The sequence below is a fragment of the Aphidius gifuensis genome, linkage group LG2 (genome assembly GCF_014905175.1).
Source record: "Aphidius gifuensis isolate YNYX2018 linkage group LG2, ASM1490517v1, whole genome shotgun sequence".
NCBI classification, from domain to species: domain Eukaryota; kingdom Metazoa; phylum Arthropoda; class Insecta; order Hymenoptera; family Braconidae; genus Aphidius; species Aphidius gifuensis.
The window spans coordinates 15,740,826-15,763,044 of NC_057789.1; the positions used below are offsets into that span (position 1 = coordinate 15,740,826).

At 30.5% G+C, this 22,219-nt stretch overlaps 2 protein-coding genes across 2 annotated transcripts in view; one reads left to right on the forward strand and one right to left on the reverse strand.

Moving 5' to 3' along the window:
- The window catches only part of LOC122849197 (protein arginine N-methyltransferase 7), a 27,457-nt gene extending 19,304 nt beyond the window's left edge, over positions 1-8,153 (forward strand). The window contains exons 3-8 of the mRNA XM_044147818.1: positions 2,474-2,695; positions 5,999-6,367; positions 6,591-6,820; positions 6,916-7,474; positions 7,671-7,831; positions 7,901-8,153. Coding sequence (XP_044003753.1) covers positions 2,474-2,695; positions 5,999-6,367; positions 6,591-6,820; positions 6,916-7,474; positions 7,671-7,831; positions 7,901-8,153 — 1,794 coding nt within the window. The remainder of the gene's footprint in view (positions 1-2,473; positions 2,696-5,998; positions 6,368-6,590; positions 6,821-6,915; positions 7,475-7,670; positions 7,832-7,900) is intronic.
- LOC122849203 (ATP synthase subunit C lysine N-methyltransferase) lies at positions 7,900-22,007 on the reverse strand. Its single transcript, XM_044147828.1, has 4 exons — positions 21,767-22,007; positions 21,429-21,601; positions 21,167-21,355; positions 7,900-8,684 (listed from the first exon to the last, which is right to left on the reverse strand). The coding sequence occupies exons 1-4, from the start codon at positions 21,861-21,863 to the stop codon at positions 8,529-8,531; spliced, it is 615 nt and encodes a 204-aa protein (XP_044003763.1). The 5' UTR covers positions 21,864-22,007; the 3' UTR covers positions 7,900-8,528.
- Between the last annotated feature and the right edge of the window lie 212 nt (positions 22,008-22,219).

Genomic DNA, 22,219 nt, shown 5'->3' on the forward strand with positions numbered 1-22,219 from the left:
ATTTTTATTCCTCTACATTTTTTACACAAAAAAAAAAACAAAATTAAATTACTTTAAATTATATGTTTTGATTTTCTTTAGCTTTTTTATTTCTAAATTTTGGTATATATAAATTTTTTGAACAAATTCTCGGCCAAGACAAATAAACAAAAAACAAAAATAATTTATTTATTATGTTTTATTTTGGGGAAATTTGCTAAAAAAAACCATATATAATGGGGATCTAAGATTTATTATGGTGGAAATAGACCGCGCGCCCAGAAAAACGTAAAAATAAAATTGAAAAAAATTACAAAATATTTTCTGGGCGCGCGGTTCATTTCCACCATAATAAATCTTAGATCCCCATGTTTATGGTGATTTTCTTGTAGCTTTTTTTATTCTCTAAATTTTGGTATATATAAATTTTTTTTAAACAAATTCCCTCGGCCAAGACAACACCATAAACAAAAAAAAAAACAAAATAACTTGGTTACTTTAATTATTTTTTCGTTTTTTTTTTTTGTTTATGGCGTTGTCTTGGCCAAGGGAATCTAGTTAAAAAAAATTTATATACATCATTATTTAGAGGATAAAAAAAGCTACAAAAAAACCACCATAACAATGGGGATCTAAGATTTATTATGGTGGAAATAGACCGCGCGCCCAGAAAAACGTAAAAATAAAATTGAAAAAAATTACAAAATATTTTCTGGGCGCGCGGTTCATTTCCACCATAATAAATCTTAGATCCCCATGTTTATGGTGATTTTCTTGTAGCTTTTTTTATTCTCTAAATTTTGGTATATATAAATTTTTTTTAAACAAATTCTAAACCCAAAATTTCATTCTAAAAAAAAAAAAACAAAAATTAGTTACTGTTACTTTTTTTTTTTTTGTTTATGGCGTTGTCTTGGCCAAGGGAATTTGTTTAAAAAAAATTTATATACATCATTATTTAGAGGATAAAAAAAGCTACAAAAAAACCACCATAAACATGGGGATCTAAGATTTATTATGGTGGAAATAGACCACGAGCCCAGAAAAACGTAAAAATAAAATTGAAAAAAATAACAAAATATTTTCTGGGCGCGGGGTTCATTTCCACCATAATAAATCTTAGATCCCCATGTTTATGGTGCTTTTCTTGTAGCTTTTTTTATTCTCTAAATTATGGTATATATAAATTTTTTTTAAACAAATTCCCTCGGCCAAGACAACACCATAAACAAAAAAAAAAAATCCACGCGCTTCTCATTTATATAGTCTATACTCTATTTCGCTAACTATAAGTGGGCGCGGAACTGTCGGGCGCTAGTTTCAGCTCCATCAATATACATATACTTATATATTTGTTGTTTCTTTTCTAGTTTTAATTTAATATCTAAAAAAATTTAAAAAAGTCAACAGTTATCTTATTTTTCTACTTAGATCAAAAACTTTTACTATTTTCATTTTTTTACTCGACAGTCGATATACACTGTAAAAAAAAAATTCTATATTTGATAACAAAACTTCTTGAAAATAGAATTTTCGTTCTAGGAAATTTTTAGATTTGAAAGAAGAAAAAAAGTTCTTGTTATGAATAGAAAACTTCTTGTTAAAAGACAAAAAAATTCTTAAAACATGACAGATTTAGATTCGAAATAAACCTAAAATAAATTTGAAAAAAGAAAAGTTATCCTTGTAATGATAATAAAACTTCTTGAAATAAATGCTAAAAAGGTCTTGAATTGAGACGCATACTTCTTTAAAAAAATCTTTTTGTTCTCACTTCATGAACAACAGTTCCAAATTTTAGAACAAGGCTTCTTGGAAATAATCTAAAATGGCCTTGAATTGAGACGCATACTTCTTAAAAAAAATCTTTTTGTTTTCATTTCAAGAACAACAGTTTTAAATTTTAGAACAAGACTTCTTGAAAATAATCAAGTTGTGTCTTGAATTGAGAACAAAAAGATTTCTATCAAGTCAAAATTAGATTCAATTCAAGAAGTAAATTACTACTGATTTAAATAAATAAAAAAATTATTTATTTAACATTACTTTTGTTAATTACCAGAAGTACAGTGCAACTTTACATTGTACACCATATTTTCTATGCACTTGTTATAATTATCATAATCCAGCAATATCTTATTTCTTATTGCAATTTTAATTTGTTTCAGTTTATCTTTATATATTAACGAGTGTTTACATTTAACTAGCTTTCTGATATTATCTTTTTGTTTGATGAGACACCTCAAGTCAGAGGAGTACCATTTTAACTTTTAACACGCAATTAAGGCAATAAATTTGAAATTAAAAAAAAATTACCATTTTGTATAATTTAACAATCTATACATAGAAATAAAATACGAAATACAAAAACTACATGCAACTTCAAAAGAACTACTTACGACTTACGAGAGTGACACCATGATTTCAAACTTGGATAGCCCCTCGCTGTCCATTTTCCAATGACAAAAGTTTTAATAAATGATATTTCAAATAGGCTTTCACTCCAATGGCAGAGTGCGCTTTCGAGATAATACAAAAAAATGGTTTTGAATCGAAAGTAAAATTGGTACAAAAACGATCGACGGAAATGACTGTTGGTGAGAATGGTGACATGAAAACTAGAGCCAACATTTTGATAACCGAAGTTTTTGACACTGAATTAATTGGAGAAGGTGCATTATCAACTTTTAAACATGCTCAGCAGTTTCTCTTGGAAGTAAGCATATTAATTTTTTTTTCAATTGATTTAAGGTAACGGTAGGGGTAACTGACCCATCTAAGGAAAACATCTGACTGAAACATGCGTAATTAATTCTCATTGTCGAAAAAATTAAAAATAGTGATTGATATGGGTAGTTTAGGTCATAATGAACAATATAAAATTTAGCTAATAGCTTCTTTTATTTACTTGATATTAAAAAAAAATTATTTATATTTATCCTCAAATGAAGTAGTTACTGACCGTCAGAAAACTGAGTGTTAAAGTTAGTGACCGTTCGTGATGTAGTTGCTGACCGACTGTACAAGAATATAGGAAAAAACACAAGGGTGTCACTTACAAATTACATTAGATTTATTAATTAAGTAAGCACTCAAGTCGTTAATCATAAATAAAATTTAAAATTTTTTTAAAACAAAATATCAAAAATTAAACATTTTAAAATATATTTATTTTTTACTTTCTGTTGTTTAGAACTCATGTATGACAAAAATTGATTCAAATTAATATCAAATAGACTGGGTATAAGCTAATTGAAAATAATAACTATAATCAAATATTCATGAATACAAATCAAGTAAGCTTAAGATAAAAAGTGAGGTTAGATGTCACGAAAAAAATAGGTCATGAAGTGTAGCACGACCAAAATAACGTGAAGGAGTTTCATGACCTACCCATTTTACACATTAAATAAAAGAATTTTTTTTTTTTTTTTTTTTTTTAAATAAAACTGAATATGTTTAATTTATATCAAAATAACATTGAAGTTATTTTTAACACCCACATAATTAATATTGTCTTAACTATACGAGATCGTCACCTAGCTCCACCATTAAGAAAATGGCCGATGTTGTTCGATCAGTGGCACTCACTTTTGAAAATTAATTTTAAAATACTTATAAATAATAATATATTTTTCAATCGTGTTAATAAGGTGCAACATAAATTAATTTCTCGTTTTAAAATAAATTTTACATCTGTCAAAGTGGCAAAAATTAAATATACACATTTTCAGCCCAAAACGGTCATTTATTACTTCGCGGTCAGTTACCCCTACCGTTACCTTACTTTCGAAAATAATTACCATTCACAAGTTGAACTCATTGATATTTGAGGGTCCGGATCGTAGAACCCGCTTAGCGCTCGGAGCCGAAGAAAACGCGACTTGCTCTGGGTAAAAAATCAAACATGAAAAATTAAAACAAAAAAAATACAATCATCTAAAGAATTAAAAAATGCATATTTTCCTTCGAATAATTTTGTTTTATGATAATTAGTTAGCGCGTTAAAAAATAAGAACAAAAATTTTTTTTTTGGAAAAAATACTTTTTTCAAATATATAACTTGAGATAACTTTTTTAAAAATTAATAAATCAACTTGAAAATTTGACTGTAGCTTCATAACAATCTGGCGATGCCAACAGTTTTATTAAAAAAATAATTTTTTTATATTGTTTAATTTTTTTTATTTATTGTTATATGTCGACGCAAAACTTCAATTTGTCTAACTTTAAATGAAAAAAGAGTCGGAGAAATTTGAAAATTGAGTGGGTGCATTCCTTTAATAAAAATTTTTTTTTCGCTCTACAATTTCGCCCTGTGATACCGACCAAAATTTTATAGGAAAAAGCTATTTCTCGTAGTGGCAGTACTGGCACATGACATCATATTTTTTTAGGCTTTCAATTATGGAAAGAATAACCTGAATGATTGTTCAATGTTTATATCAAACGGAAATAGATAGAAAAATGACTCGTTGTAATTGCTTGTTATTATTGTCACATAGGTCGTACCAGATATTATCGTAAACTGTAAAGTCTGGGATATTAAGTAGAGGATTTTATCACTTTTGTCGTTGTTTTTGTTTTTAGCTTTTAGTCGGTATTACAGGGCGAAATTGCAGAGCGAAAAAAAATTTTTTATTAAAGGAATGCACCCAGTAACTTGTCAGTGACAATATTGTGAAGCAGTATATCAAGAAGTTTTATGCAAATTTTTGGGTATTTTCATTAATTATTTACTAAGTTATTAATTTAACAACAAATTGCGCGTCTTTGGTTTGTATTTATAGGAATATGTATACAAACGCGCAAGCATACTCGTTCACCGGAGAGGGGGTGACGATCAAGCATATATAGCCTTAATGGCGGCTTGCAATTTATTGTTAAATTAATAACTCAGTAAATAATTAATAAAAATACCTGAAAATGTGTATAAAACTTCTTGATATACTACTACACAATATTGTCACTGATAAGTTACTCAATTTTCAAATTTTTCCGACTCTTTTTTCGTTTGAAGTTAGACAAATTGAATTTTTCCGTCGGCGTGAAACAATAAATAAAAAAAATTAAACAATATAAACAAATAATTTTTTCAATAATGCCCGTTGGCATCGCTAGATCATTATAAAGCTGCCGTCAAATTTTCAAGTTGATTTATTTATTTTTAAAAAAGTTATCTCAAGTTATATATTTAAAGAAAAATATATTTTTTTTTTTTTTAAGGGAGTTCGAACAACACTCGATTCTATTTAACTTTTTATTAAATTTTTAGAGTAGGTTTATGAAATAGTTATCCATCTTATGCCAAAATTTCAGAAGTCTATACCTGCTAGTAAAATAGTTATTAATGTTTAAAGTCAACAACTTTTAACGTGTACGTTTACGGGAAAGTCGAAAAATGTTAAAAAAAAAACAACATATATCAAATTTTTACCGTGTTCTCAAATTCAGACCTAAATAACAAACTATCTGTATGAAACTTTAAAATCTTAGAATAATTATAGAAAAAAAAAAAATTCAAGTTATCTGCTAGAAAGTTAAACAATCATTGTTTAAAAAAAAAAAAAAAGTCAAAGAGTGAAGGAGTGGAGGTAACAAAATACGTTTGTGTGCATGTAGATACACACAACCGCACATGTATTGGTGGAAAACAGGACCGTCTACGCAAAAAAAAGTGAAGGGTGCCGCATAAAATTTTATAAATTTTTACTATAGCATTGAGGGGCCCACTAGGTCACATTTCTTGTTTGTACTTTTTTCGTTCGAACTCCCTTAAATTTTGTTTTTATTTTTTAACGCGTTAACTAATTATCATAAAAAAAAATTATTCAAAGGAAAATATGCATTTTTTTAATTCTTTAGATGATTGTATTTTTTTTTTGAATTTTTCATGTTTGATTTTTTACCCAGAGCAAGTCACGTTTTCTTTGGCTCCGAGCGCTAAGCGGGTACTACGATCCGGACCCTCATTTGAGATCGTTAAAAACAATGCTTATTGTCATTTTTCAAATTTAAGGAAGATCGAATCGTTATACCAAACAAGGGAACAGTATGGATTCAGGTTGTAGAAAGTAAAACAATACAAGCATGGCAAAAAATCAATGAAATTCGAGATCCCGAATCAGAAAAAGTATTAATTTCACCACCTATTGCGATGAACCAATGCCATGGTTCTTCTGCTGTCCATGATCTTCAACTTTCACAGATGCCTTATGACTCATTTACCTTTCTCTCAAATCCCGTGATAATGTTCAATTTTGACTGGTCTGGAAAAGAACCACTCATTTTCAACGAAAATGTTACGAAGTCTACCAAAGCAATTGCTTCAGGTACTGCACAGGCGATATTTATGTGGTGGAGCTTAATCATGGACCCTGATAATAAGGTTGGGTATAGAAATATATCTCTATTTAAAACTTCATTACATAGTAGATTATATTAATAACATAAGTATTGAAAAATTATTAATTTGTTTTATGATTGTACGTGATAATAACATTCTGCTATATTACTACTAGAAGAAATAAAAACTGTCTTTTTTTGGTTGTTAGTCCATCAGCTAAATTACTCCAACTGAAAAATAAAAACAAATCGTTTATATTTTTTAGGTAAATCTGAGCTGTGCCCCGGTGTGGCAACATCCAGATGCATTGTTGAGTGAAACAAAAGATGTAGAATCAATGTTTAATGCTGCGGACAGAATTCCTTGGCGAGATCACTGGATGCAAGCAATCTATTATCTTCCAAATGAGATAAAAGTAGACAAAGATCAAGAAATTGGTCTTGTTGCTTGTCATGACGAATATTCATTTTGGTTCAAAGTAGAACCTGACCCAACGTGAGTTATAATTCATCTTTGAATAATTTCTTTTTTTTCTTCAGGTGTAGAAAGTAGAGTGCCTCATTTACGTTACATACGTATTATTATTTTAGGCAAAAAGTTGAATATCCTCGGAGCCCTGTATGTGACTGTTCAGTACACTTGGCTTTGTCAAGGTCACGAATTGGGCAGCTCAATGATAAAGAGAAACAAGCAAAATACCTGAAAGTATTGAAAAAATACATCACTCCAGATACAGTTTGCTTCTGTTTCTCAGACAACTCGCTGATTGGCTTATCAGTATCAAATCTTGGTGCTAAAAAAACAATTATTCTAGAACCTAACAACCTATCGTGTCGAGCTTTGCAGAGTTTTATTACTGCCAATCAACTGACAGATAAAGTTCAAATTGTCCAAAAAGTTGAAGACTTACCAAAGAACATGAAAGTCAATTTGGTTTTTGGTGAACCTTATTATGTGAATTCAATATTTCCGTGGGACAATCTAAGGTTTTTATATCTTTCTCAAAAATATGCTCCTGGTATTCCGACTGTACCAATGGGAGGAAGTATACGAGGTGTTGCTGTTGAATTCAAAGATTTACATAAAATAAGAACACCTTTGGGCATTTGTGAAGGTTTCGATATGAGCTGCTTTGATAAACTATTGCTGGTAATTATATTTATTTCTTTTCATCAGTAATTCTTCAGAGTTTGGTATTACATTTATTCTGTTTCATCTGAAAAAAAGAGTTGATATACATTTTCGAGTTCAATGCTCATTTTCTGGCACATGGAGCCATCTGCAAATATTAGATGAAAAAAAATAAAACGACGCACATTTATCTTAAACGAAACTTCTATTGTAGGATTCCAGTAAAATTAGTGATAATCCAGTGGAGGTCCATCCTCTTTGGGAATACCCTGCCAAAGCTTTGACTTCAATCTTCGATCTTGCATATTTTGATTTCCGCAATGAGTTTGATGAAACTCAAGAGATCAAATTTAAAGGAAATACTCCAATTTTTGGGTGAGTTTATTTCATTTATTATAATTTTCAAAACTTATTAATGACTTTCTAATTGAATCGTTTTTACAGGGCTGGATCTCTTAATGGGTTAGCATTATGGATAGACTGGCACTTAGATATTGAAACTACAGTTTCGACAGGACCGCTTACGCAAGTTATTCCAGGTGAGAGAATAACTTGGGACAAAAATACTCGTCAGGGCGTTTTTCTGTTCCGGAAAATCAAAAATGTTACATGTCAAAATGCCATTGACTGGTCTCTTACATTTAATTTAAAAAAAGATAGAATATTTGAGTTCAATTTCAATGTAAAAAAAAGTTGAAGTCTTATGGAAAAATAAAATAGTTTTTTTTAAGTTTCCTAACTATTCTCATCATACTTTCTATTCTCAATGCTAAACGAACCTTGTAAAAACCATCACGATAAATAAATAATGCTTGAAGGAATGTACAAAAGTGAGTCTTTTTCGACTCGATAAGCCGAATAATGTTTTTTTGTAAAGCCTCGTAGAAACAAATTATAAAAGTCAAAAAATTAAGTTTAATTAAATGCTGGTTGTATTTATCAATTTTTTTTTTTCAAATTTTTCTACTTTTGCAATCATTTCATGTATTAGCTAACATAGCGGCAAGCCGCATGACGATAAGATTTCATTTTCCAATAGAAAATGTAGACGACAGCTTCTCATCAAAATAAATCAAAATTTTTTTTTTTGAAATTTATATATCCAAACTGAGTCGATTCCGTGTCCAACGATTTTTATCGGTGTCAAATTTGGTAGTGGAAACCGACAAACAATAACAGTACAATCATCTTTTAACTCACTAATGAATTTTCGCTCCAGTTCCTCCATCTGAATAAAAAAAAAAAGAAAAATGTCATCGCGGTAATCAGAAGCAAACATAATGGAGATACCCGGGGAAAAAAGTTCTATGCATAACTTTGCGTGGCCATGTAGAATTCTATGTAATTATGTGAAACCATGCATAATTCAGCATATCTTCTCATGAGAGTTTTAACTTAATTATAATTATATGTAACAACGCATTTAAGATTGTTCATTGTGAATACATCGTCGCCCTAGGAACAAAATGGGGTAAATGCCAAAACTCTTGTTTTTAAAGTAAAAGAGCGTATCTCCACATAATCATTCCATTATATTTATTATTGAAAGATGCAGAAAACTATAATAAATGAAAAAAAATAATATTGAAAGGGTGTATCTTTCTATTTTTGAAGTTCCAAAATGAGCAAGTCGTATCTTCTATTTTATCATCATTATTGAACAAAATCAAAAATAACAGAAAGTCTTATGTCGTACAGACACGCTCTTTTCACTTTATGCGATTGGATATGTATACGCCATTTCGTTATTACTTGAAGTTTTCCGAAAAATGACACTTACGCCTCTTTGTTACTAAGGTGGCGACATGATGACTAGAACAAAAAAAAATATAACACGCTGAAGCATCATATAATTAGATGCAGTCCGATTCACAGGGCAAATTTTTTACAATTTAGGGCTTTTTTTTGCCGCTGATAGCGCTTGTAAAAATTTTTTTTATATAGATTATACATACAAAAGCTTCACAAGCGCTGCCAGTGGAGGAAACACGCCCTAAATTGTAATGCCCTGTGAATTGGACTGCTGTGTTCGATGGTCGTCTCGGCTCAGTTCCGTCCATGGAGGTGTATTAATGCCCCAATAAATATTGTTTATTTACAGTGATGATATAGATAGGCACCTGTATTGAGATTTTGTGCCTTTGTAGTTCTTCAAACAACCGTACGTCGCTAGCGCCATAAGTCAGCCGTAAGTGAGACGGAACTGAGCCGAGACGACCATCGAACACAGCTATTATAATTATAAAATGCCTATATAAATCAAGTCAACTAAAATATTTCATCTAAAATAAATATCCCAGATAACCACAACTGGTAGGACGATATGCTACCGGTAAGCTACCAGTAGATGTGGCCACTAGCTTATACTCACTCACATGTGTGCATGTGTGCGTGGTTCGTGGGTCGACAACAGCGCTGAAACGACGTTTTTATGAAGCCTGCCCCTGTGTAAAGGCATGTGGCCACTAGCATAGTTTTTCGACCAAGTTCTATGCCATAGCACTTGTGCCACTATATCTCACTAGAAATTTACTAGAAAATGGCCGCCGAAGACTATGTTGGCTATGTTGAAAACAAGAAGACTAGAAATACAGGAGGATGAACTTGCCTCAAACAACCGTTCCGCTATGTGATCGCCGCATAATTGAGGGGCGCTAGTAGTACCACGGTAACGTGCGCGACTTGTATCGCTTTTTTTTACAATGCGCACAATACAAACATACTCTGACAAACACTAAATAGAGCATTATACAGCTCTCAGGATTTTTATAAAAATTACTAATTTATTGAATTGCCAGAATAATTTAAAAAACTATTGAGAAATGGGTTAAAAAAAAGAAAAAACCGAATAAATTAATCTGCACTCATAGGCTATTTAATATTTAAACAATTTTTTTCAACTTCATAAATGGAAGATTTAAATTACTAAAATTTAAAAAAACAAAAAAATATAGTCTATATTTTTTCGACTGATAAATTGAACTTGAACAATTACTTTAATTTATAAATAAACCAATAAATTCATATAATATTAATTTGTTCTTTTACATATAAAACTTAACAAATTTATACGATCGAAATTTATTAAAAATCTAATCCAGCCTTATTTTTATAATTTTATAAATAAAAAAAAAATTGTAAGCAAGTAAATGTGAGCATTGTACATAAGAGAAAAGAATGTAAGCAAATTAATTAATTTGCACTTTAAATTAATTTCTTAGCAGTATAATTCCTATATTAAATTAAAATTCTTGTGCCAAATCATTGTGGAATTAATATAGATTATAAAATATTTTATTTGGCTACATCCTTTCCCTAGCAGTTAATAGCCCATAATTAATTAATTAAAAAGCTATTGGCATTAAGTTATTCTTCCTTAACTAAAGAATTAATAAGGACTACTTATTAATTTATTTAGCTACCTCCTTCTCTTGGATACATTTGCCAATAGCTTTTCAATTCATTAATTATGTATGGCGAATATAGCTGAGGAAAGGACGTAGCCAAGAAAAAATAAATTGTACTTTCCATTGATTTCTTTGCTTAATTTCTTTAAATTAATTAGTAATTTTTATAAAAATCCTGAAAGCTGTATAATGCTCTATTTAATGTTTGCCAGAGTATGTTTGTATTATGCGCATTGCAAAAAAAAGCGATACAAGTCGCGCACGTTACCGGGGTACTACTAGCGCCCCTCAATTATGCGGCGACCACATAGCGATACGGTTTTCATATACAGACGAGATAGGGAGTAAGTCCTTCTGTATTTCTAGTCTTCTTGGCTGCACGCAGCATTTTCAGCATAGAACCGCTAACTTCACACTAGTTTTTTTTGATATAGCCAACATTAAAAAAATACAACAACAATGGTTAGCATTGTTAATAAATTTGTTTGTTTATATTTACACATGTATAGTACATATATGTAATGATTGACTGTCAAAATATCAAATTGTCAACAAATAAGAAAGGTTATATTTCTATTTATTTTTTATGTGTTCGTAAGCAAGTTGGTACAGCTGAAACAATTTCAAGATACGATTAAAACGCCGCCCTATAGCCGTTATATGTGAACTTTTTCTTCCATAGTACTATGGCATAGAACTTTGTCGAAAAACTATGCTATTGGCAAGAAGACTAGAAATACAGGAGGACGAATTGTTTCGTACCAGAGCGCCGCATTGAGTAAGTATAATGTGTATAATAAACATACTCTGACAAACATCATGTGTATATGCTCTATTAGTGTTTGTCAGAGTATGTTTGTATTGTGCGCATTGTAAAAAAAAAGCGATACAAGTCGCGCACGTTACCCGGGTACTACTAGCCCCCTCAATTATGCGGCGACCATATAGCGGAACGGTTTTTATATACAGGCGAGATAGGGAGTAAGTCCTCCTGTATTTCTAGTCTTCTTGGCTATTGGCCACAAGCCTTAACTACTACTCGTAGATAACTGCACCCGTATTCACAGGGGTACGTTCCTAAACCTCGTTCGGTTCGGTATATCAAGATGGCAGCGATTCAAATCAAATATATGAAAATTTTAAACAACCCTATAAACTTTTCTATATTAGTGTCAGTTGATGTATTTTTAGAAGAGAAAGGAAAATAATATGAGTTAGTTATTTTTTATTCTAATCAATAATAAGTAGAAGTGATTAGCCTATTATTGCGATAAAAAAAATGGCAAAAAAAACACTGAAATCCGCCATCTTGATATACCGTACCGAACGAAGGTTTTCGAACGTACCCCAGGGCAAATTTTATACAATTTAGGGCTTTTTTTGCCGTTGATGGGGCTTGTAAATTTTTTTTATATACATAGATTTCATATACAAAAGCTTCACAAGCGCTGCCAGTGGAAGAAAAGAGCCCTAAATTGTAATGGCCTGTGAATACGGGTGCAGGTAGCTCCTATCAGTAATTTCCAACCAGTATATTACTGAAACTCTACTGCAGTCCAATTCACAGGGCATTACAATTTAGGGCTCTTTTCTTCCACTGACAGCGCTTGTGAAGCTTTTGTATGTGAAATCTATTTTAAAAAAATTTTACAAGCACCATCACCGGCAAAAAAAAGCCCTAAATTGTAAAAAATTTGCCCTGTGAATTGGACTGCTGGTAGGAACTACCAGTAATCTACCAGTAAAATTCCAGTGAAAAAATTCCAGTAAAAATCTACCAGTAAATTTCCGGTGAAAAATTATTACCGGCAAGAAAAAGCCCTAAATTGTAAAAAATTTGCCCTGTGAATTGGACTGCTGGTAGATACTACCGGTAGGAACTACCTGTAATCTACCAGTAAAATTCCAGTAAAAAAATTGAAGCAATACATTATAATAAAAAAAAACACCAAGGACAAGCAGTGTCTAAGAAAAAGATAAAGCTCAGGAATATTGCTTATCACATAATTTCTTTGGACACATCAATTCCTTAGCTTCAAAAAAATTTCCGGTAAAAAATTACTGGTAGCAACTACCAGTAGTCTACTAGTAGATTAGTGGTAAATCATTTTAGTCATGGAGTTTTATAAGGAGGGTAATCTGTGACGTCACATTGTGTATTAGCATAGGGAGAGCTGTTGAAGCTCACGGAATAGAGCAAGTCAGTGCATTTTTTTGCCAGTGATGACGCTAGTAGCGAGAAGATCTAAAGTCACATGGTGTTTTTGTTTACATTGTTTTTTTTTTTTTTGTGTGGCTCAGTTAGAGTATTCCTTTATGTTGTAAAAAAACAATACAACTCAATAATACATTATTCATTTAACAAATAAAATTGAAGCACTACATTTTAATAAAACAAAATACCATGGGTAAGCAATGGCTAAGAAAAATTTAATGTTTAATAAATAATTTTTTATTAAAAAGATCATTCCAAATAAATTTTATTTCAATTACATGTGATGCAAATGTTGACATAAAAAATAATAATAGTCCAATTGAAGTTTTAAAAAAAAAATATAAAAAATAGACAACTTATTGAGGATGAATATCAAATAAGTGTTGTACAAAATTTACAAAATGTTTATGATGACATTAATGCATAAAAACTAGGAAAACCAAGTTTTTTACATAAATTAGTTATATGCTAGATAAATAAATAAATAAATAACTAAATAAATAAATAAATAAAAAAAGACAAAAAAACCACCAAAGGGTTTGTATTTGCATTGTGTTGATGGTGATGGAGAAACCATGTTAATGGATCTCTCTTATGATTGTTGTAAGATAATTTATTACAATTATTACAAAGAAAACAGTAGCTAAGAAAAAGATGAAGCTAAGGAATTGATGTGTCCAAAGAAATTATGTGATAAGCAATATTAATTCCTGAGCTTTATCTTTTTCTTAGACACTGCTTGTCCTTGGTGTTTTTTTTTATTATAATGTATTGCTTCAATTTTATTTGTTAAATAAATAATGTATTATTGAGTTGTATTATTTTTTTACATAAAGCAATACTCTAACTGAGCCACACAAAAAAAAAAAATGTCAACAAAAACACCATGTGACTTCGGATCTTGATGACACTTGCGCCGTCAGTGGCGATAATGTGTACTGACTTGCTCCATTCTGTGAGCTTCAGTAAAATTCGAGAGATTACCCGCCTTGAAGACCTCCATGATTTTAGTAAACCCGAGAGCCTCAACATTAGAGTATTTGCCATAATAAATAACACGCTTGCTTGTAATTATATTAATAAATAAATTGATATTTTACGGCATACATCTGAAGTATAAATGCAGCTTAGAGGATTTATTTTTTTTTAAACAAAAACGTCCCAGAAAAAGATGTAGGTAAGGAATTATTGTTGCTGAAAATATAATTTTTTTAGCCACATTGATTCTTGAGCTACATTTTTTCCTTAGCTATTGCTTGTCCTATAGATATATTTATTGGATTAATAAATGAAATACATGAAATTGAATTTTCAAAAAATAAAAATGTCGAAGGAAAAGTAGTAGCTAAGTAAAGGATGCGGTTACGGGACTAATGTTGCTTAAAACATAATTTTTCTGGCCGCATTAATTCCTTAGCTACATTTTTTCCTCAGCTACTGCTTTACTTTGAGATTTTTTTTTATTTAATGAATAAAATACATGTAATTTTATTTTGAAAAAATAAAAATGTCCAAGGAAAAGCAGTAGCCACCCTGGTAGAAATATTTCTCAGCCATTACTCCGGCTTTCTCCGGCATTACTCCGTTTTTGGCCTATTTCGAAGAAATTACGCCAGCGTGAGGTTGGTGGCGGAGAAACTATTCCGGCATAAAAGTAGTGGCGGATTAATTTTTCCGACATTAATCTCATGCCGGAGCAATTACTCTGCCACCAACCTCATGCCGGATTAATTTCTCCGAAAATCAGTCAAAAACGGAGAAATGCCGGAGTAATATTTCCACCAAGGCAAGAAAAGGATGTGGCAAATTAATGCTGAAAGTCCTTTGCCACATCTTTTCTTTAGATACTGCTTGTCCTTGAGATTTTTATTTATTTAATAAAAAAAATACATGTTATTTCCTTGTAAAAAAAAAAAAAATGGCCAAGGAAAAGAAGTAGCTAAGAAAAAGAAGTAGCTGAGAAATTAATGTTGCCAAAAATCTACGTTTTAAGAAACATTAATTTCATAAAAAAAAATTTTTTGGCAACATTAATTTCTTAGCTACATCGTTTTCTTAGCTACTGCTTGTCCTTGAAATTTTTATTTATTTAATGAAAAAAAAATATGTCATTTTATTTATTAAATAAATAAATATATCTAGGACAAAAAGTAGCTAGGAAAAAAATGTAGCTAAGGAATTAATGTGGCCAGAAAAACTATATTTTAAGCAACATTAATTCCTTGGCTACTGATTTTCCTTGGACATTTTTTTTTTTTTAAATAATATAACATGTATTTTATTTAGTAAATAAGTCAAGGACAAGCAGTAGCTATGGAAAAAATGTAGCTAAGGAATTAAAGTTGCTTACAAAATAATTTTTCTCGCCACATTAATTCCTCAGCTACATCTTTTCCTTAGCTACTGCTTTTCCTTGGACATTTTTTTTTTTTTTAAATATAAATACACGTATTTTATCTATTTAATAAATAAAAATGTCTAAGGAAAAGCAGTAGCTAAGGGAAAGATGTAGCTAAGAAATTACAGTTGCCGAAAAAATTATGTTTGAAGCTACATTTTTTCCTTAGCTACTGTTTGTCCTTGACTTATTTACTAAATAAAGGACATATCATTTTATAAGAAGAAAAAAATGTCCAAGCAAAAGCAGTAGCCAAGGAGTTGATGTTTCTTAAAACATAATTTTTTTGGCAACTGTAATTCCTTAGCTACTGAATTTCCTTTGAACTTTTTATTTTTAAAAAATAAAATGACACATTTATTATTCATCAAATAAATAAAAATTTCAAGGACAAGTAGTAGCTAAGGAAAAGACGTAGCTAAGAAATTAATGTGGCCAGAAAGACTATGTTTTAAGCCACTTCAATTCTTAGCCACATCTTTCCCTCAGCTACTGCTTTTCCTTGGACATTTTTATTTTTTAAAAATAAAATGACATGTATTCTATTTATTAAATATACAGTATACTGCTTGTCCTTGGAATTTTTATCATCTAAAAGTAAAATAACATATTTTTTATTCATCAAATAAATTAAAATCCCAAGGACAAGCAGTAGCTAAGGAAACGATGTAGCTGAAAACTTAATGTGGCCAGAAAAATTATTTTGTAAGCAACTTCAATTCCTTAGCTACTGCTTGTCCTTAATTCATTTAATGAATAAAATACATGTTATTTTATTTTTGAAAAATAAAAACGTCCAAGGAAAAGCAGTCGCTAAGGAATTGATGTTGCTTGAAACATAAATTTTCTGGCCACATTAATTCCTTAGCTACGATTTTTTCTTAGCTACTTCTTGTCCTATATATATTTATTTATTTTATAAATAAAATACATGTTATTTAATTTTCAAAAGACAAAAATGTCTGAGGAGAAGCAGTAGCTAGGGAAAGAATGTGGCTAAAGATTCAATGTTGCTTAAAACATAATTTTTTTGGCCACATCAATTCCTTAGCTACTTCTTTCTCTTAGCTATTTATTTTTATCGAATTTTTTTTATTAAAATAAGTTGCATTAATTTTATTTGAATAATATTAAAATATTCAGAAAAAGTCAATGGATTTAGTTCTGCTAATATGAAAGTAATTCAACAATTATTGATACATTTAATAGCAACTTATTATTCTCCAAACTGTAAATTAATTGACTGACACAAACTACCAGTAATCTACCAGTAAGACCTATCAGTAATCTACTGGTAGATTACTCGTAGGAATTACCGGTAGTTCTTACCAATCATCTACCAGTAGACTACTGGTAGGTCTTACTGCACCCGTATTCAGAGGATGTTCTCATTAGGGCTTTTTTTTCCGATGGTGGCGCTTGTGAACTTTTTATATAGATTGTACATGGAAAAGCTTCACAAGCGCCACCATCGGAAAAAAAACGCCCTAATGAGAACATCCTCTGAATACGGGTGCCGGTAGCTACCAGTAGATTACTGGTAGGTGGTTATCTGGAATACTTTATTAATTAAAATAAAGAGAGAGAGAAAGAATATCAAGCTAGGAACCCGAGAGACAACCAATCACACAACGAAGAACCGGCATTACAGTTCTTTTTTTTTATAATAGGACTGCGCTTCTTATGTTCGTTTTTTTTTCACTTTCTGCTTTTACTTACTGCTTTTTACAATTAATTTATTAATTATTTCAATTTAGTATGGCGAATATTACTGTGGAATTAATGGAAATTACTACCCTAGCGGATGCGTCGACACCTATTCGATCGGGATTTGACTCTCCAATGTAGCATTCAGTCGACAGCGATTTGACAGCCATTCGACAGCATATATAAAACGTAATTCACGAGCACCGGATACTCAAAATAAGTTGGAAAAATATGAAATAAATATAAGATTATAATGACAATAACTTAAACTGAATGAAACCTTGACTAGTACATGTATTTAATATTAAATAAGAGTTTGAATTATACAAGGGAGAGAGGTTAGATTAACATGATTCGCATATCTACTGGAGTCGGAAAGCTGTCGTGCCTTAGACCATTCATCGGTAATTGACTCGGTCATTATTACCGAGATATTTTTTCACTAAATCGACGGGCTTTCGACAACGAATTGAGTGGTGTTTAATTTATTCATTTTTCATTGTTTTCAATTGTTTAAACATCATAAAGGACTTTATTAATGGTAAATTTGTATTTTTTTTATAAAAAAATTGATAGAATATATAAAAAAAACTTGTAAAAATTTAAACAAAAAAATTTTTTTTTTGTTTATAATTTTTAAATTAATTGTTAATAACAATTGCATGTAAAAAACAAAATAAAACAGTATAATTAAGCGTTTAAAGATTAAACAATCGCAAAAATGACTTTTTTCCAATTTTATAGCGCTATATACCTATTGACTCTGTCTCGACACCGTTTCGATCGCTTTTCGAATTAAATTTAGGAAAGAATATTACAGTAGAACATATGTTTGTTTATTGTCTGTATTAGGTAGTGTTTACCTTTTATTTATATTAATTTTTGAAAATTGAAAAGTATACGAATTATTATTATTATTTTCAACGTGCCTCATATAATGATAATAATTCGTATACTTTTCAATTTTCAAAAATTAATATCTTGGTCGGGTGCCAATTAATTCAGTAGGGATTCCATAATTAACTTAAATTAATAAAATTAAAAGTATTAAATTAAAAATTAAGTAATTTCGAGTTGTGCAAATTATCGATTTTTTACCTGGCTTACCTGTGGACGGCAGGTCATTAAAACGGAAACCAATAGGTGCAACGTGTTCTGGGTTTCGAGGACTACCATTGAACGTATTTTTGTAACATACGGTTCTGTTCAGGTTTTTTGCAACCTACTCACGGACTATTCCAAAGGCTTTCGACATCGAATTGAGAGGTGTCTAATTTATTCATTTTTCATTGTTTTAAATTGTTTAAACATTATAATGGACTTTATTAATGATAGATTTGTATTTTTCTATAAAAAAAGTAATAGAAAATGTGAAAAAACTTGTAAAAATTTAAACAAAAAAAAATTTTTTTTGGTTATAATTTTTAAATTAGTTCTTAATAACAATTGCATGTAAAAAACAAAATAAAACAGTATAAATAAGCATTTAAAGATTAAACAATCGCAAAAATGACTTTTTTCCAATTTTATAGCGCTATATACCTATTGACTCTGTCTCGACAACGTTTCGATCGCGTTTCGACAGCTTTTCGACAAGCTTTCGACACCGAATTGAAACTTTGAAAGGTTTCTAATTCATTTATTTTTCATTGTTTTAAATTGTTTAAACATTATAATGGACTTTATTAATGATAGATTTGTATTTTTCTATAAAAAAAGTAATAGAAAATGTGAAAAAACTTGTAAAAATTTAAACAAAAAAAATTTTTTTTTGTTTATAATTTTTCAATTAATTGTTAATAACAATTGCATGTAAAAAACAAAATAAAACAGTATAATTAAGCATTTAAAGATTGAACAATCGCAAAAACAACTTTTTTTCAATTTTATAGCGCTATATACCTATTGACTCTGTCTCGACACTATTTTGATCGCGTTTCGACAGCTTTTCGACAGGCTTTTGATTGGTTGAGAGGTGTAAATTCATTTTCATTAAATTGTTTAAACATAATGATGGACTTTATTAATGATAGATTTGTATCCTTTTTTAAAAAAAAACTAATAGAAAATATAAAAAAACTTGTAAAAATTATAAACAAAAAAAAAATTTTCTTTTTTCAATTTTTACAAGTTTTTTTACATTTTCTATCAATTTTTCTATAGAAAAATACAAATCTATCATTAATAAAGTCCATTATAATGTTTAAACAATTTAAAACAATGAAAAATAAATGAATTAGACACCTTTCAAAGTTTCAATTCGGTGTCGAAAGCTTGTCGAAAAGCTGTCGAAACGCGATCGAAACGTTGTCGAGACAGAGTCAACTGGCATATAGTGATATAAAATTGAAAAAAAATCATTTAGGCGATTGTTTAATCTTTGAATACTTAATTATACTGTTTCATTATTTTTTTCACATGCAATTGTTATTAACAATTAATTTGAAAATTATAAACAAAAAACAAAATTTTTTTTGTTTAAATTTTTACAAGTTTTTTTTATATATTCTATTAATGTTTTTATTAAATTTTTATTAAATTAAATTCATCATTAATACAGTCCTTCATGATGTTTAAACAATTTAAAACAATGAAAAATGAATAAATTAAACACCACTCAATTCGTTGTCGAGAGCCTGTCGATTTAGTGACAAAATATCTCGGTAATAATGACCGAGTCAATTACCGATGAATGGTCTGAGGCTCGACAGCTTTCCGACTCCAGTAGATATGCGAATCATGTTAATCTAACCTCTCTCCCTTGTATAATTCAAACTCTTATTTAATATTAAATACATGTACTAGTCAAGGTTTTATTCAGCACCCGTATTCAGAGGATGTTCTCATTAGGGCGTTTTTTTTCCGATGGTGGCGCTTGTGAAGCTTTTCTATGTAAAATCTATATAAAATAGAGTGGGTATAAGCAGAGTGCGGCCACAGAGGTCCCATTAGTCCGACATTTTGTGCTCGCCGTATGGAGTGGGTATAAGAGGTTTTCGTCACTTCCAAGCTCACCGTATGGAGTGGGTATATGAGGGTTTCGTCACTTCCGAGATAAAAATCATCTATGGCCGCACTCTGCTTATACCCACTCTAATATAAAAAGTTTACAAGCGCCGCCATCGGAAAAAAAAAGCCCTAATGAGAACATCCTCTGAATACGGGTGCAGTTTAAGTTATTATCATTATAATCTTATATTTATTTCATATTTTTCCAACTCATTTTAAGTATCCGGTGCTCGTGAATTACGTTTTATATATTCTGTCAAATGGCTGTCAAATCGCTGTCGACTGAATGCTACATTGAAGAGTCGAGCCATCCGCTAGGGTAATCAATTTATTTGGCTACATCCTTTCCTTAGCAGCGTTTGCCATACATGATTAATTAAAAAGCTATTGGCAATCCCTCAGCTATATTCGCCATAATAAATTGAGATTATTGTGTTAAATAGTTGAGGAATTAATGGAAACTACGAATTCATTCATTTGGTTACACTTTTTTCTTACATACATTTGCCATAATTAATTAATTAATTAAAAAGCTATTGGCAAATATTGCTGAAGAAGAGATGTAGCCAAATAAATTAATTTTTAGTCTATAGCTAAGAAATTAACGAAGATTACTAATTAATTTATTTGGCTACATCCTTCTTTTAAATAAATTTATTCAATAAATTAAATACTACTGGTGAATGTCTGAGGGAAGGATTTGCATTTGCCAGCAGTATTTAATTTATTGAATAAACTAATTACTGCTGGCAAATGTCTAAGGAAAGGATTCCTAAGGAATTAATGTAATTAAAGTAATTAATAGATCATTCACATCTTTCCTTTAGACATTTGCCATCAGTAATTAATTTTATTAAAAAAAAAAAAAAAAAATTCGAAAGTAGATGTTATTTTTTCCATATATAATGCTTGTTCCACTTAGCGTAATCTATATTTAAATGAAAATATTAGTTCACTATTATTATTCAGCTTACCATTTGTTCGACCCCAAAGATTATCACGTTGTCATATACATTTAAATTTTCTTTCCAAAGATCTTTCCTGATAAATTTAGCATTCGATGATAATCCATGAATATAAGTTGTCAGTTTTGAATAACAAACTAGCCACAGATTTAATTCTACACCAGTAGCGTTGAAACCTTTTCTCGCTGCTGAAATCACCTGGGATATGAAAAAATGATGCAGGCACAAATTCAGTTTACACCATTATGAATAAGTTTAAATACATACTTACCAAACGTCCATCGCCACTTCCCAAGTCTATTAAAGATCCCGATCGACCTCGTAATGCATGCGTGATATTAGAGATCTGCTCATTTGTTGCAGGTACGAAAGGTAAGCATATTTTGCGTAGTGCCGGGCTGATAAACGGTATACAAATTACGCTTAGCGCTACACCAACTCCTCCTACAAACGCGGGTGTTATCAGGGACTCAATTCTGGACGTGATCAGGCGAAAAAATTCTCCTACAACTCATATAACTCACTAAGGGTCGTAGAAGGATTTTTTCGCCCGATCACGTCAAGAATTCACGCTTTGGTTGAAAGTAAGAAGCAAAATAAAATAAATACCTGTCAAACCAATTAAAAAGTAGCCTTTTTTTGATAATGACTGTGAAGTTTTGTCATTAGTGACCTTTTTGCGTTCATCTTCCACAATCAAGTTCATTGCTCACAACCAATGAATATTAGGTTCAATCATGGAGTTTTATGTAGACTCCATGGGTTCAATTTACCAAAAATAGTTCAGGCAAGAAATAGTATTTGTAGTCGTCTTGGATGGGTATTTCGACGATTTTTGGGGTATCATACAATCGTACATATGGTACGTATCATACAATTTAGGGCTTTTTCCTCGACTGGTGGCGCTTGTGAAGCTTTTGTATTAGAGTGGGTATAATCCGAGTGACACCAAGGTCCCTAGATGAGTTACTGGATTTAGACAGGTCATCCGAAGTGATCCGAAGCTAGAATTTGGGACGCCATATTGGGGATCAGTAGTTGTGTGCATGCGTATATGTACAC